Consider the following 16,267-nt stretch of genomic DNA (forward strand, 5'->3'; position numbering starts at 1 on the left):
ACACCCGCCTCCTTACAGGAGCCTCCTCACACGAACCTCATCACACGAGCCTCCTCACACCCACCTCCTCACACGAGCCTCCTCACACCCACCTCCTCACACGAGCCTCATCACACCCGCCTCCTCACACGCGCCTCCTCACACCCGCCTCCTCACACGAGCCTCCTCACACGAGCCTCATCACACCCGCCTCCTCACACCCGCCTCCTCACACGAGCCTCATCACACCCGCCTCCTCACACGAACCTCCTCACACCCGCTTCCTCACACGAACCTCCTCACACGAGCCTCATCACACCCGCCTCCTCACACGAACCTCCTCACACCCGCTTCCTCACACGAACCTCCTCACACCCGCCTCCTCACACGCGCCTCCTCACACGAACCTCCTCACACCCGCCTCCTCACACCCGCCTCCTCACACGCGCCTCCTCACACGCGTGTGTCAGTTGCTGCGGAGTGTTTGTGGGACAGACCATCAGCAACAAATGATGTCAAATTAGCACCAAAATATGAGCGTTTCCCGTTTCGAATTGCCCCTGAACTGCTCACTCAGGGCGGTCTCCCTGGTGTTACTGAGGCCTGTACGGGCGAACGGAGGTCAGCCGAGACCGCGGCCGCCCGCCGTCGCCGCCGTTATCTCCCGCCATCGCCGTGGCTGCATCGCGCCGCCTGTCAGAAAGACATAACGGTTTAATATAACTGACACGTCCTGGACGGTCGGAAGCAGCGGCTGCTTGTGTGGAACCAGTGAGGTACAGGGTCGTTAAACTGCCTCACCAGTCTGGAAGCAGGTTTATGAAAGGACATTTTATTCTCAGTGGAGCAGAATTTAATGGTTGTTCCTTAAATCATTGTTATAGCTTCAAAATCCACGTCTTTTTTTATTTCAAAACATGTCAGCGTTCCGCAACCTTGGCCCGCGTGGGTTTGACAGAGCCCCCTGGTGGTTGGAGGCTGTTTTGCAGCTTTTTAGACGATAGCGCGGCGCTGACAGCAGGTTTTTCTGAGAGTCTAAATGAGTTGGCACTTTCCCTTGAAAGGGGAAAAACGTCAGGTCAGTGTTTTTTCATCATGATCATCAGAAGGAGGAGGAGGACAGCTTATCGTGTCTCCCGTCTCCCTGCTGCAACCAGAACGTTACACCCACATTACATCAGCGCCACCGCCGCCTTGATCTTCACAGACTGTTGTTCTCCCCGGCGAAAAGCTCCTATAACAACTGGTGTTTCATTTATTTTGGAACATGGATTCAATTAAGAGCTTAACCTCCGGGTCAGCGACAACTATGTGGTCTGCAGAGCCGTGCGACCCACTCAGACGCCGCCAGGGCGACCAGAGGTGGGTCCAGACCCCTACTTTGGCGACGCCGGGGTCGCTCACGTGCGTCGGCGATCACGGACAATCAGAGCCGTAAAAGACTTCACACATACCAGGAAATGATCTTTCTCAAGACTAATTTACCCTCACTTGTTTATTTTATGCGTGTTTGTGGGCATTTACCCCCACCGTCACCCTGCGAGGGTCCTTCCTCTTCTCGATCAGGCAGGGATGCACTTGCAGGCCAAGAACGTGGCTTTTCAGCTCTCTCCTGGAGCCAAAAAAGCTGGTTTGATGCTAAGCTAAGCTAACTGAAACCCCCCTGGTCCGTTTCTCTCCCTGAAACACAATAACATCACTCTCGGCTCCGATTTCACACAAACGCCGCTGACGCACCGAGAGGTTTTGGCTCTTGTCCTTCCTGTCGGAGAAAAATGAGCTTCAGCGCCGTTGACACTGGAACGAATGCTCTTCTGGGATGTCGACTCCTTTGATAATTAAAAACCTCATTTTGTAGTCTCTCTGTGGTCATTGGTGTCTGATTTAATATTTAATATTTTATATAAATACCTTTATTGAGAACAAACAGCAGTTCAGCATTTATAATCTCAGCTGAGTTCCTGTCCAGATGGACCTGAACCAGATGGACCAGAACCGGTCCGTGCATGAAGAGATAGTGAAACACACTCTTATTAAAGGTTGTGCAAAGGGGAGGAGCCATGCAGGTACGTTTACCTGAACAGACACGTGGGGAAAGAAGGTTTTAGGAGAATTAATGAGTTTGGATGGTCGATTTGGAATTAACTTTGAAGCTGCCACAGGTGTGAGAGAGAGAGAGAGAGAGAGAGAGAGCATGTGCGAGACTAGGGGAGAGAGAGAGAGGGGTGGAGAGCGAGCATGAGCAGTGTTGGGTTTCAGCTCTGGTTCGCTTCAGTCCTCCCCCCCCGGAGCAGACAGATGATGCTTCTGCTCCAGCCCCACTCTCGGCTGTCAGGACTGTGCGCGGTGTCAGCCGCTCTTCTCCGGAGTCTCTGTGGCGGAATTCAAACTACCAAACTCCGGCCGGACGCTGCGCTTCTGCACCTCCGCCGTCGCGCAATGAGATGCGTCTTCCCCTGCGCGTCCACGTCGCTCCTCGCCGGCCGCTGTGACCCTTCGATGCTGAACATCTGCGCTTTCTAAATATGATGAAATGGCAGCCCCGGAAGAAGGTGAGTGAGCTCCGGCGGAATGCGCCGGGAGGCTGGCTGGCACCGGCGGGGATCAACAGGGCTATTTAAACACGCAGAAAGCGCAGCCACGCACACTTTATTAGGGATAATCTGCTAATATCCCGCAGTCGCTGCTGGATCGTGTCTCTGCAGGCTTATTGCAGCTTTATTGGATAAGGCAGATATTCTTTTAAGCTTGATAAAGTCGCGATGAAGTCGCCACCTGCAGCTCCAGGAGCCCGTTCTATGGACATCCAGACACTCTATGGATGCCACAAACGCTTTAGACTGAGTACAATGAACGCTGGAGCATTTTAATTATATATGAGATAGAAAAAAGCCGGCAGCAACTTGATGACAGATCTAATAAAAATTGAAAAATGGAACCGCGGAGTTAATTAAAGGTTTTCATTTCCCCACGTTGAATTGAGGAAAATACACCAGTGAAGTGAATAATGATCAGGAAAAGCCGCAAAAAAGATTGATTTAAATCCTAAAGCACTGGAAATGCAGTTTAATTGAACTTTTCTGTGTTCACAGCCCCTCTTGGATGCTGATAATAGAGGATTAATAAGATATTTATGTTGCAGCCCTAAATTGCTGGAATGATCTAAACATTAATTAAAATCTGTAATATGGCGGATGTGTGAATCACATCAGATGTATTTTTATCTGGATTACAGCTGCTGGTGGGTTCGTCTGGAAAACCCGACGTTCAGGTTTCCTTTTCTTTGTTGCTTGACCATCACCTCGTTCGCAGAGACACTGATCCAGGCTCCTCTCCCTGGAAAATGTGTTTGAAAAGGCAGCTGCTGATGTTTTAAACCCTCCTCTGTGGCTTGAGTGGGTAGTGTGAACTGGGGTCTGATGCCAAAACCACATTCTGTGTGTTTCTGGCTCAGAGATCACAGAGAGCAACTGCGCTCTCTAGAAGGATCCCTGGGCTGGAAGAGATGGAGCCGTGATAGCTGAGGGGCTCTGAAACCATCAGCTGGAGATGAAACGGGAGAGAAAAACAGATTCTCCCGGTACGACTGAACGCAACACGGCGCTACCGAGCGGCAATATGGTGGCGTTAGATGTGGCCGATGGTTGGATTATTTATAGGTCAGCTATGTGATCACAAATAAGCCCTCCACTTCTGCCTGTAATTAAATACGTAAATAGCACCTCAAGTCGTCCCTGACCGGAATAGTTCTGCGAGCACGCGCTGCACAATTAGATGCAAATTGCATTTAATCTCCTGGCCGAGAGGGTTGGACCCGAGCTGGACTCTCGTGTTTGTAGGTCGCCGGAGTTTCCTCAGAAGTCGGGAATGTTGAGTTAGGTTTCAGCCAGCGGGTGACAACCGGCGGTCGCAACCCCGAGGATCACACCCAACTCTGAAAAGCATCGATTTTGCTCCTGCGTCCTCTCACAGCGGTCGTTGATCTGTCGTCCGTGACTTCCATCGGTGAGTTCTGAGTGAGCTGTGGCACCGTGTCGTGGTGACCTCAGGCTCTGTGGGGTGACGGAAACCCCTGACACAGACCCCGAGGACTGCTTTCACTGCCTGTTTTCAAGGCTGCACTTTTACTGTACAGCCATTAAAAGCCCCCCCAAAGACCTTAAAAATAGTACAGTAGTTCCACTTAACATTCAGTTCCTGGAGGAACATTTAAACAGCAGCTGACAGCGCTGGGGTGCTTTTATTTTGGAAAGAAAACAACGTCTGCAGGCTTTTATTTTCCAGAGTGAATGGGGGCAGCCTCTGTGGCAGGAGCTGCAATGTATTACTTTGAATCAAAGTGTTATTTAATGGTGTAAGATGCTATAAAATCAATATTCCCTTTCTGCTGCGCGCCGCGTTCCAAATGAAAGCTGGTGTGTGCACAGACCCACAGCAGTACACACTGGTTTACACGTGCTGACACACACACACACACACACACAGCGTGCTGGTGTTAGCTTGCGGTTTGGGGTTATCTAATCTAAAGGACGGGATTAAATTCAATTAAAATCAAGAGGGAGGAAAGAGAAGACAGAGAGAAAATTGACTGAAATGAAAATGGGAACTGGAGCAGGAGGATGAACTGAGAAATATGCTAACTGTGAGCTGGGGGGGCTCTGGGACCAACCCTGCCACCCACCCCGCTCCGAGAATCGATCTTTCCTCCTTGATTCAGTCTGGGGAACAATCCCAGCCGACAACAGGAGAGGTGGTGAAGGAGAGGGTGCCTCCTTTCAATATGTTGAATGTAGTTGCAGCAGATGGCCATGTACAGTGTCAATATTGCTTTTTCTAATCACCATGAATGCAACTATAGGGTTTATATGTCAACCTACCACTGTGGTCTTTGTTGTTTTTTTTCTTTTCCAAGTTCCTTTGAGATTCTCTGAGTGACTCAGCCTGTAAAAGTTCTGTGTGTGGGTTCGTTAGTGTGTGTGTGTGTGTGTGTTGAATATTAGAGGGTTGATGTAATTCCCCTGAAACAATGAGTTCACGCAGCAGCTCGGAGGGTTGACACACTTGTAGAAGACGCGGCTCCTCCGTGTTTCCTTCCTCCCTGAGGGAACGGCTGTTTACCTGGCAGCAGCTCAGCAAACATTTCACATTCTCCTCACTCAGACTGGCAGCGCGCTGCTTGTAATGTGTTTACGGTGCAGCTAAGCTGCTTAAAGCTACACTGGGGCCTGTGATTTAAGACGCTGTGGCCCTGCCACCAGAACCTGCACGAACGCTCGGTCACGCGCTCCGTTTGAATGCGACCGGCAGATATTTGCTTTCCTTCTCCCAGGCGCGTTCCGAGCTTAAAGGTCGTTAGGAGCCCGGACGAACCCTTCGTATAATTAATCCAGGTCATTCATGGATTTTTTTCTTTTTTTTTTTGTAAGTGAAACAAACGGTGTCTTTTCTCCAGCCCTCCTGAGTTCGGACTCCGACCACGGCTGGATTCAAAGCTGCGTCGTGATAAATAAGTAATGTGATCCCGCAGTCTGCAGAAATCTTTCTGCCCCAGAGCAGTTTTCAGCATCACTGGTCTGGGTTAGAGTCTCCACGCACTCAGAGTGGACACACCGAGCCCACGTGGTCCCGGACTGGCCTGAGAACGGCTTCAACATGTCATTTACGGACTAATTGCCGTCCCTCATGTGCCTGGCTGATTTTATGTCACTGCCCCTCACCGGTTGCCCCCCACCCGCCCAGGGCAGGTTGTGATGTCCCCTTTATTGCCCGGAGTTACAGTTACAGTCCACAGAAGCAGTTTCAAAAGGAACGAGGACGTGGTCATTTAGCTGAGCGCCAGCTGGCCACTGCAGGGAGAATGGTGGCTGAGTTTGGTCTCCTTCTGCTTTCTGCGAGGATCTTCAGTTATGCATAAAGGAACCCCCCCACCGACCAAAGCCAGACTTTCTCTTTCTACCTCCCTCAGAAACGCACCGCGTCTGCAGGCTGAGAGGACAAGGCTCCCCCAGGAGCTTGTCATGTTGATCGAGCTGCTCGGCTCCCGTGTCCTCGGGACGTCTCCTTCCCCGTCCCTCTCCTCTTGATACACCCCTCTGCTTATTTCATGCCTATCAGTGCGGAGATACCGTCTCTTACCGAACCCTAATCTGTCCCAGGGATGATATTGTTCCTCTCTTTCTCTCCCCGGCTCTCCAGAGAGGAGGTCCGACAAAACAGTTTTCCCTTTCATGGAAGCGGAGCGCAGACAGCAAGACGATCTGCTAACTGCGCCTCGTCTCAAAGCCTTTGTGATTCTCTGCAGTTTGTCGGCAGAACCTCAAAGACAAATTGGCGTCGCCCCTCAGCTGAGGGGCTCGCCGGAGCTCTGCTAGCGTACCTGACACCTGCAGATGCAGAACAGATGTGCAGCCATATCAGCCGGGCCTCTTCCCATCCATCCTTAATGGCTCATTTCATCTGAGCGCGTCTTTAAAAACGTGTGTCCACTGGATGTCTCGTCCATCGACTCTGCTCGTTGCCGCCTCTAATGACCACCGTCGATCTTATCTCGTGTCTTTTTCATCTTCGGAGTAAAGTGCCAGTTCTCGTGATGTGCACTCGTCCGCACTTGTGTTCTCGGGTGCTTGTGAAACGTCATCAATCAGGCGTCAAGTGCGCTTCAGGTGCTCGGATGTGTAGTTGCTCCGCCCATTTTCCGAAGTATTGATCAGCCGTGATGTGTGTGGACGAGGGACAGCTGGGTATCCCATAATGCATCTCACCTCAGCCATCAGACGTACCTCAGAAGGATTTATGTATGTTGAAGGAGAAGCCCGAATCAGTCGTGACCTCCTCCATCCAGTTCTAGACAGGCCTTCCATCTGGGAACTAGTCCTAACACCAGGTTTCACTGGTAATAAACAGAATAAAGCGCCACACAAACATAAAATACTCCTCACTCGTTAGCAGCAGATGCTTGTTTTGATTCACTCTTCCCGTATTCAGCCTCTGACTCAGCTTCGCGTCGCTATTACCCACGGATTTGCGTTTTGGCTGGCGCTGCACGCAGTGATCGCGGGCAGAGGTGTTGCCTTTTGCATTTCCAGCTGCACTTTCATGTGGTCGCGCACGTTCTGATGTCAGCCCACAAAGGAGGCATCAGAGAGTGTGTGTTCTTCTTGTGTGTGTTGCTACAAAGGGACCAACCTTGTAGATGTTAGCTGCAGCTAGTTAGCAACACCTATTAAGTGTGCCTGTGTAAGCTCGGCTCTCCCAGCAAACCCAGGTAGATCTGCACCCTGGGCTTTGGATCAGAGTTTATCACTTCCAGTTAACAGTTCTGCCACATAATCAGGGATGGGGGGGCACTCTGCTCCCATGGGATGGGATATCTGTGTGTGTCTGTGTTTGAGAGTGCAACACACAATACACAAAATCTCTGGCTGGGGATTTATTTAAGATGGTTCCCCAACCTTTAAATTAAGCTGCACTCAAGGCATTTACAGTAGCCGGGGGGCCCTCGGGGGGGGGGGGGGGGGGGGGGGGGGGCGGCACCGTAGCTGTTTGCACTAGTTTCCTGGGGACAGATCCGTGTTTACAGATAACAAGTGCTGGAGGAAAGATGATGAACTGGAAGTTTATCCAAATGTCATGAGCCAACCTGCGGTTAAGTGTAACAGCAGTGACCATCTTTGGCTGCTCTCCTGCTGGGATGTTCTAAATGTGACGTCCTGTCCTGGTTGTCTTGGCGAGACAGTCAGGAGGTGACAATGACGGAGAAAGTGTCTCCAGAATACGGAGGTGCTGAGTGAAAGGTGTTAAACATCACGCACACACACACACACGCACGCACGCACACACGCACACACACACACACACACACACACACACTATATACGGGCTGTAATCACATTCCAGAGTGTTTCTTCTGCTAAATTGAATTGTAATTGGCACACAGTGGGCGTGACATCACCATTCTCTGGCTGGCTCATATAGAAGCGGCTCATCTAAATTGCACCTAAAGTGGGCCGTGCGTATCTGCTTTAATGAAAGGATAAAGCAGCGGGGAGCAGGGTACGCCCAGGAGAAAAGGGAGGTGCGCTAACACTGAAAATTAATTGCCCCGTGGGACCGATGTCGTTAATATTTATGGTGTGTGACAGCGGTGGTGGAATATCTGGAATATCCACATCTCACCTGAGGAATCAGCAGCGTTCCCCTCCGGTTCTCTGGCGTGTTCTTCTGTCCCCTTGGACACACAGTGGAGGATGTTGTTCTCACCGCTTACAAATGTTTGGAGTTTTCCTCCTTTTTTAAAGGGCAGAAAGGTTAAGTCTGCATTTAAAATGGCTTTGGGAGCGACAATGAAACAGGAGTCTAAAGCTTCTGTTTTAATTTAATTTTTAGGTTCATCGTTATGATCCCAGTTCTCAAGAACAGTAAATTTACACAAATAAACTAAAGTTCTTACGTCTCCAGCTAGCCACTATTAATTCTGACAGCTTAAATAATAATTGTTACCACATTTTAATCAGCAAACAACCTCTGGTTGGTTATTATTAATTGTGTAATTATGTCCACATATATAGAGACCATTATCAGTTGTTCTTCTTTAATGCATGACAGGAATGAATAATAACACGAGTACTATGCAGGAAAACCGAAGCCGAATCATTCATTTGAACATTTTTATGTAAAAATACATTTTTATTGTATTTAAGATATAAGAAAAGAGCAGAAAATGCAAATGGTTCTCACAAAAACCCGAACAATGTTTGCATAAACGTCCAAATCCAAACTCGTCCTCAAGATCAAGGAGAAAACTAAAGAGCTCAGGGCTGTCTTTTTTTAATTTTATTTTCAGTAAAGCAGGACAAAACAGCCTCTGTCGGTGCGTGTGTTGCTGCTTTTTGGTTGTGAGACGACCCTTTTATAAGCACATTGAGGCCGATGCCATAAAGAACTCGTCTTCATATAGTCTGTGTTGCTGGTGGTGGATTATTTCAGCTGCAGCCAGCTATTGTTAGCATATTCTGTGCTGCCTTCAAGTCTGTGGGGACATGCTGTGGCGGAGGACGAAGCGTTGTGCTGCTGATTGGAGGGCCACTTGAGGGGGTTAGTGAAGGGTCAGCTGGAATTAAAAGCCCCTTTTTCTGCATTAAAAGCCCGGCCACTCCTTCCCCTGTGCTGCATCTTAAACGGCCGATCCATACTGGGCTCGTTATTCTGGCCAAATCAAATAAAACAACCTAGTCAACCTAGCAACAACATGTGTTCACAGGGGACCATCAGAGAGCTGGACTGATCTTGTTTATGCCAGTGGGAAAGACCAAACACCAGATTTATGGCCCAATGCTCTCTGCTAGGTGTCCGTGGATCATCACAATCAGGAGCTGGATGTGAAGCAGAGAGGGGTTGTAATTAGCTTTGTAGGGAATCATTAGGACCGGGTTCTCTCCTTGCCCCCGTTCACCGAGCAGGAAGTGTATGCGCGACATCTTCCCCAGAGTAATCACCGGGCTTTTGTGCCGCGCCTCCCCTCCTGTCCTCCACCTCTCCTCGTCTCTCCCCGCATCATTTGGCTCTAATTAAGACCGAGAGCTGAGGAAGGGAGAGAGAGTTGACCCTGCTTTAAGTTTCAAAAGTGGAAAGAGAAGCAGAAGGACGTGGAGATGGCGGGGGCGGGCGGGAGAGGGGGAGGGAAGAGCCAAGGATGGCGGCACAACAACATAACTTTGATTCTCTGTGAATTCAGCGTTTACCTTGATACTTTGACTCTCTGTTTAATCAGAATGCTGCCTGTATTCTTGTGGAAAAAACAAGTCTGATCAGTTTAACGCCGCAGTTTCTGAATGTATCACTGGTGCTACTGAGGGAATAATGCAAATAGACCATATATGATCTATACGTGTTCTTCATGGGTTCTTTAAACGCCCACAAGAATCAGATTCTGTGAGGAAAGGTTTATTTTGTCTGGGAGAGATTCTTTGATTTATGATTAAATGCCTGTCAGGCTTTGTCGCCAGCCTGGATTCCATCTTAATGCGAAGCGAATGCTCTCAAATTTGGCAAAAAATAAGGAAATAAATAATTAAAAAAGCCTTCGACGTGGCAATTACAGGAGGCGTCGAGAGGTCGGCCGTTTCAGAGGGAAGAGGCAGAGGAATCGTTCCGTTTCCCCGCGTGCCTGTTAGCGGCCCCGTTCCACGTGTGGAGGCGAATCCAACGGCGTTTAATGCTTCGCTCCACACATGGCAGCTGTAGGAAGTCGCACGCAGGCCGGCGCCGGTCACCCCGGACTAATGAGCGCACGGTTTCAAGCAGCAAAACCTCAGTGAAAACAAGAGAACAAAATGGCTGACGGCTCTTCTGTCCTACCTGACCTCTTTATTCATTTTCCCAGCAGGTATATTTGTTCCCTCGGGGGTCAAAGGTCACCGAGGCAATCAGGCGTGCAGCCGGTCGCCCCGCGCGCACACCTACACATGAACGCGGCGGCGGCGGCGGCGGCGGCCGGCTGAGTGACAGCCTAATTAAACAGTGCGAGCAAAGCAAACCCCTGTGCTGTAGCGCAGTCAACAGGATCAGAGAGACACTTGTCCTCCTCCCCCCTCGGCTCATACCCTTCCTCTACTGTAATTGATGCAGGGTGCGAGATAGCGTGCGTGCCAGCGCGAGCTGGATTGTTTCAAAGATGGGGGCCGATAGCGCGTGCGCCCGCATGGACGGGTGGAGGGAATGACTCAGGGTCTGGGTCTGCAGATAAACCAGAGCGGAGAGAGGAGGAAGGAAGGAAAGAAAGAAGCAGAATTGCTTTCGGTCACTCTGGGAATGAACCCCAGGAGCTGAAGTCAGCTGTGCCTCCAGGGAGAAAACCAAGGCGTTCAGTTAAAGTTCCGCGCGGCGGCCGGTGTCACGCGACTGCGGCTGAGGTTAAACGTCCGGGCCGATGTCCCCGCAGCTTCCCTCCACCGAATCGCAACACGATGGAAAGAGGCACGTGTTGGGACAGCTGCGTTTAGGAGAGGTCGTCTGCTCTTGAAGAGGAGATAAAAAGAGACCCGTGTGTCAGCGAGCCCATTACGCCGACCTCCAGACGCCACATTTCAAAGCTGTATTGAAAAATGCCCTCGCGCGTCGACACGTCCTGACTGCAAGCGTCAGCTTAAACACAGCACATTTCGCTCTTGCTTTCTCCACCAAGCACGGACACACTTCTAGAAATGTCCGACCTTAACTCAAGCCAAGTTTCAGTCGGCTGTGACATCATAATAGTGCGACAGAAATGCTACGCTGCGTGCTAACATCGTAGGTAATCTGGTATTAATACACGGGTCCTTGTGGACCCATCAGTGGCTCCATCAGTGTTGCATCACAGCAGCTGTTTGATGGAATCAATTAAAAGGGTAAATGCATGCAGGGAGGTGTTCCACGGCTCATCTGACAGCTTCAACTTTCAAAACCCGACGTGACGGATGCGAGTCACATGGGGTCAAGGTGTGACCGGGGTCACGCCGCCTCGGTCTAATCTTCATCTGACGCTTTGCATGTGACCACTGTGACTACGGCGACGGTGGCAGCAGTCATTCAGCCACGCTTTGGAACCATCAATCTAACAGGAAGTTCCTTAATCTAAACATTCTGATCAAAACGACGGAGAAATCTGCGAACGCGATGCAGATTTACGCAACAGCGGAGGGGGAGCGACTCCCCTTTAACGGGCAGAAACATTGAGCAGAACCAGGCACGTTAGGGAGGACGGAGACAGGGGGAATTAGGTAATAGGTTGATGTGTTTGATGAATGATCAGTCACCTCAGATACTGTAGGGATCCCCGATCTTACTGTAGCATTAGCTCATCGATCGCTTCTGTTGCGTATTAAACAACGCCAGAGAAGACGATGCGCGCCCTAACATGATTTAATGGTTACTATTACAGACTGGCCGCAAGGCCAAATTAGTCGGCTCTGTGGTCCCTCAACATCTGATGTCAGGGCCATCACAGATGACCCTACATATGCTTGTGCCCATCAACGGGCCCTTTGACACGCTAACAAAGCTGCACCTCCGCTCGCATAACGAGTGACGTTTTTAGGCCACCCCAGGCCCCTTCATCCCGCCTTTAAAACATATCAAAGGTATCAAGCATGAGACTACACTGATTTATGAAGCCATTACACTGTTTGAGGACCCACAGCTGGCTGTGGAACATCTTTATGGGTCCCAGCGGAAGGGGTAGCAATGGCCACTCCAACTCAATTATTGCTTCTTAGCTAGTGTCCCTGTGAAACTATGATAAATATTCATGCTGATTACCAGAAAACAGTTGGGCTGTGTGTGTGTGAGTGTGTGTGTGTGTGCTAATATTGATGGATTTGGCTTCACATCTGAAACAGTTCTGTTGTTTTTGGCCACATCAGCTGTTTGTTGATGTTTCCAGTGTCCTCTGAAGATGCCTTTTCAGCAGCATCGTCCCTCCATCCCAATGATTTACAAGCCCGCTGGTCTATTAGAAGAACTTGTGCTACAGGACCAGAGGAGTGTGCGTTCGCAGAGTAACTATATTTTGCTGCAGCGTCTGCATTCGCTAATACTTTGCCCTGATAATAAGGTGCATTCAATCCTACTGGAGCATCCTCACAATACAGATTGCTGCGTCTTAATGAACCCCCAGACCCTCTCAGGGTTTTAACTAATGATCTCCCTCTTCAAGGTCTGCAGCACACCGCTCACAGCTCACACGGCGCTGTTTGCATCACCTACTGTGGGATAAGTGGAGTATCGATTGAGCCAAATGACCCCTGTTTCTAAGTGATGCTCATTATCAGGATCCTCCCGTCTCTGAAAGATAATTCCTGCTGTTATTTCCAGCATTTTGGAGATTTTTGCTTGGGTGTTTGCTGGGCTAGTTTTCCTTAAAATAACATTATTGACAATAGTTTGTGCGAACATAGCGCTTCTTTGAAGAGGATCAGGATTGCTGAAGGGCACTTTTGCAGGTAAATCACTTGCACCCGGGGTAGAACCTATGATCAACCAGATAAATAAATGGATGTGAATATATTTCCAGAAGGTTTACATTTTGAGGAAAAGCAGGGTACAACAGACACACACCAGATAATGTAAAGTTCTGGAAATACATTCAAATCCATTTATCTATCTGGTTGGTGTGAAACTGTCTTCTGATTTGTTGAAGCCTCTAAGATCCCGTCAGAGTGCTCGGAGGTGGTAATTCAACTTCCTGAATCAGCAGAAAAGCCAGTAATGACAGATGCTGACTAACGCTGACGAGCATCCGTGCTGAGGCTGACGCACGCCGGATCCGTTTCCTTCTCCTGAGAAGCCCCTGAACTAAAGTGACACCGGTTCGACGCCCCTCTTCCCCGATGAAGTGGGAAGAGGGGCGTCATCTGTGTGTTTTGGGGCCGACTCAGCTACCTGCAAAGACATCAATCTCCATCATGTCTGCTTTATGTCTCTCGCCCGTCCCCCGCCCTCTCTCTCCGCTGCCACTTGTGCCGCCATCTGTTCTCGATTAATGTGAGTTACCAGCCGTAATTGAAGCATCTGTTCATGCGGCGTGCATCCTTTTCTTTGACACACGGACACGTAACCCTCTTCCCGTCCCGTCTTTCGGCCTCTATTGTGTTTTAATATTATTTGAAGGCTTTTAATCTAGCCTCCTGTTTGTTCGGCGGCTCTGCATCGATCTGAGGTTCCTCTCCTCACACACTTTTTTTATCTACTCCATCATCATTGTTGTGTCTGAGTTTAAATGCAGCTGTTAGAAAAAACCTCACGGTGGAATTTAAATGTGCTATTTTTTGTGGTTTACCGAATGTCCGCAGTCAGGAATCCCATTAAAGAGCCGACAGACATCACGGGAGGCGATAATGAGGAAATGGAAGTGACATTCCATTTTTTTATTTGCAATATGACTGTCAAACGCGGTCAACGTGGATTCCACGAAGGCTGGAATCTCGCAGTGGTGATGGCGCAGCCTGATATTGAGTTTGCCTCCCACACCCAGCTGATTCAAACATCAGCGGGATGCAGCTGTCAGTCAGGACTTAAGCCCGATGGAATGGAAACCAAGCAGGCCCAGAGGCAAAGACTCATTTAGGAAGCTTAATATGAATGTACTAATTGTAGGAATGTTATAGATTACATTGGTTAATCCTCAAAGTGTAAATACATGAAGTGGAAACACGTAACGCATTTACAGCCTCCCACAGATGCTAAATCAGACGTTTACTATCTCATATTCTCTTATCAGGCAGGACCGGCGGTCCACAAAGTGTAAATAAATGTTTTATTTCATGAGGTTTGCAGGATAACATTCCGACCTAAGCAGTAGCTTCAAATCTGTGAGACACTGAACGCTCTTCCAATGCTGCTCCGAGCGCTGACAGGTTCCTCTGAACATCAATGGACAAGGAGACACGTTCTGCCAGGATTAGCTTTGTCCCTTCTATCGATCATTTCAGTTGACTTGACGAGAGGCTGTCAGCCGATGTCAGCGCGCTCGTCTAAACGCTCAGCAGGGATTCGCCGCCAAGGACCTCGTCGGCGTGCAGAAGATGCGGCGGGCGAGAGGGAGCACGTGCTGCCGTGTGTTTCCGATATGTTTGCTTGCGTCGGGCTGTCTGGACTGGACCCCCCGTCTATGCTAGCAGGTGATGCAGCCAGACTGAGTTAATGAGCAGGAAGTGTGTGAGCGGGAGGCTGCAGGCGGTGTCGGAGGCCGACTCTCCCTGCCGCCACTGCGTGTCTGACGCGTTGACGGATAAAAAGAGCTTTGACATCCGCGGGCCGCGTACAACCCGCCGGTCGGAAAGTCTGCTACGATCAATTAAGCTGCCTGTGTGTGGAGATAAAACCGACTCCAGAAGACGGCAGAAACAGCATCACCGAATCATTGTGAGGGCGGCAGATTTCAGAGGTAGGCAGACAGGTGGAGAGTCCATATGCCAGCCCAGTTTCCAGCCCCCTCTTCCCAGTCCAGCCTGGCTGCTCCCCTCTCCAGCCTGCACCAGGGTCAGAGAGCAGCTGCTGGCTCCAGCTCCTCAGCAGACACACTTGGCATCAGTGCTGGGAGCACATCTTTGTTTACTAGTGTGCTTGTATAATACAGAAATTTGAGTCTTTGTGTCAGATTATATATATATATAAAATGATTTAAGTGAGGTGTCCCCAGCTGTGACGGCCAAACGTCTCTGTAGTAATCACCAATGAGTGGGAAACTGCTCCAACAGCAGCACAACGACAAGAGGTTTAATTCATTAGATTGGACCTGACCTCAGGCGCCATTTGTATCAATGAGGCCGCCGCCGCGCACGACAACGGGACAAAGACGGCACGGGAGCAGAAAGTGGCGAGCCGGACAGGGGCTGCCATGTAATCTAATTTCTCTCCGCTTTGTCTTCATTCATTGGCTGTCATGACAGATTAGGCCTGAGCAGCAGAAGCGAGCGCAGGGTGATAAATGAGGGGGGAGAGGGAGACGGGACGGCTGCGTTACAGTGTGGTCAGCAGAGGAGCGGAGGGGCGTGCGTCTTCTTCTTGATCCTCCTCATAAATTTGATGTTATGATTCATCATCTTTAATCTCACCGCGAAAGCACCAGCAGTCCTAATTAAGTGTTAACTGTCTATTCTATTCTATTCTATTCTATTCTATTCTATTCTATTCTATTGGTGGTTAGTTGAAGGAAACTAACCGATGGGCTGGGAATGGTTGAATTAATTGAATTAAAGGTTGATTTGACCCTTGCCGGCTACCGATGGTGCAGTTTGGTGCTGTTTCAGATTAAACTATTTGTGTGCCTGAAATGAATGAAAAGCTTCACAATTCCAGCAAGAAAATGCATAAATAGTCGTTTGAATAAGAATATCTCCCTTCTTTCTGTTTTTACCCAGGCCTACTTTCGTCAGGGGGTTGCGCTGCAGTACCTGGGTCGTCATGCCGACGCCCTGGCAGCGTTCGCTTCGGGCCTGGCCCAGGACCCCAAGAGCCTCCAGCTGCTTGTCGGCATGGTGGAGGCCGCCATGAAATCCCCCCTCAGAGGTACGAGCCGTGCGCCTCCTCCGCACTGGCGCAGAGACCAGAGCGGAAGAGAGAGGAAACTGTGATGCGATTGTTCACTTTGTTCTTTTATTCAGTCACTTCTGCGCCAAAATGGGAAAATATGCAACAGATTATTCAAATGTCGGGAGGGAAGGGGAAGCACATTTCATGTGACAAAGAGGGATCTCTGAGAGAGAGAGAAGGGGCGCGGGAAAAAACCTGGGAGGATTGACCTGGGAATATA

The 16,267-nt window shown here is 49.7% G+C and overlaps 1 protein-coding gene across 4 annotated transcripts in view; it reads left to right on the forward strand.

The window, feature by feature from the left end:
* Positions 1-16,267, forward strand: part of ttc28 (tetratricopeptide repeat domain 28) — a 52,593-nt gene that overhangs the window by 12,772 nt on the left and 23,554 nt on the right. For 2 of the 4 annotated variants that reach the window (XM_029837379.1, XM_011604757.2), the window contains exon 3: positions 15,876-16,023. In XM_029837379.1, coding sequence (XP_029693239.1) covers positions 15,876-16,023 — 148 coding nt within the window. Of the gene's footprint in view, positions 1-2,240; positions 2,532-14,546; positions 14,634-15,875; positions 16,024-16,267 lie in introns of those variants that run through there. The other 2 variants (XM_029837380.1, XM_029837381.1) reach the window with 2 other exon arrangements.

This window comes from Takifugu rubripes, chromosome 6 (assembly GCF_901000725.2).
Source record: "Takifugu rubripes chromosome 6, fTakRub1.2, whole genome shotgun sequence".
Taxonomy (NCBI): Eukaryota; Metazoa; Chordata; class Actinopteri; order Tetraodontiformes; family Tetraodontidae; genus Takifugu; species Takifugu rubripes.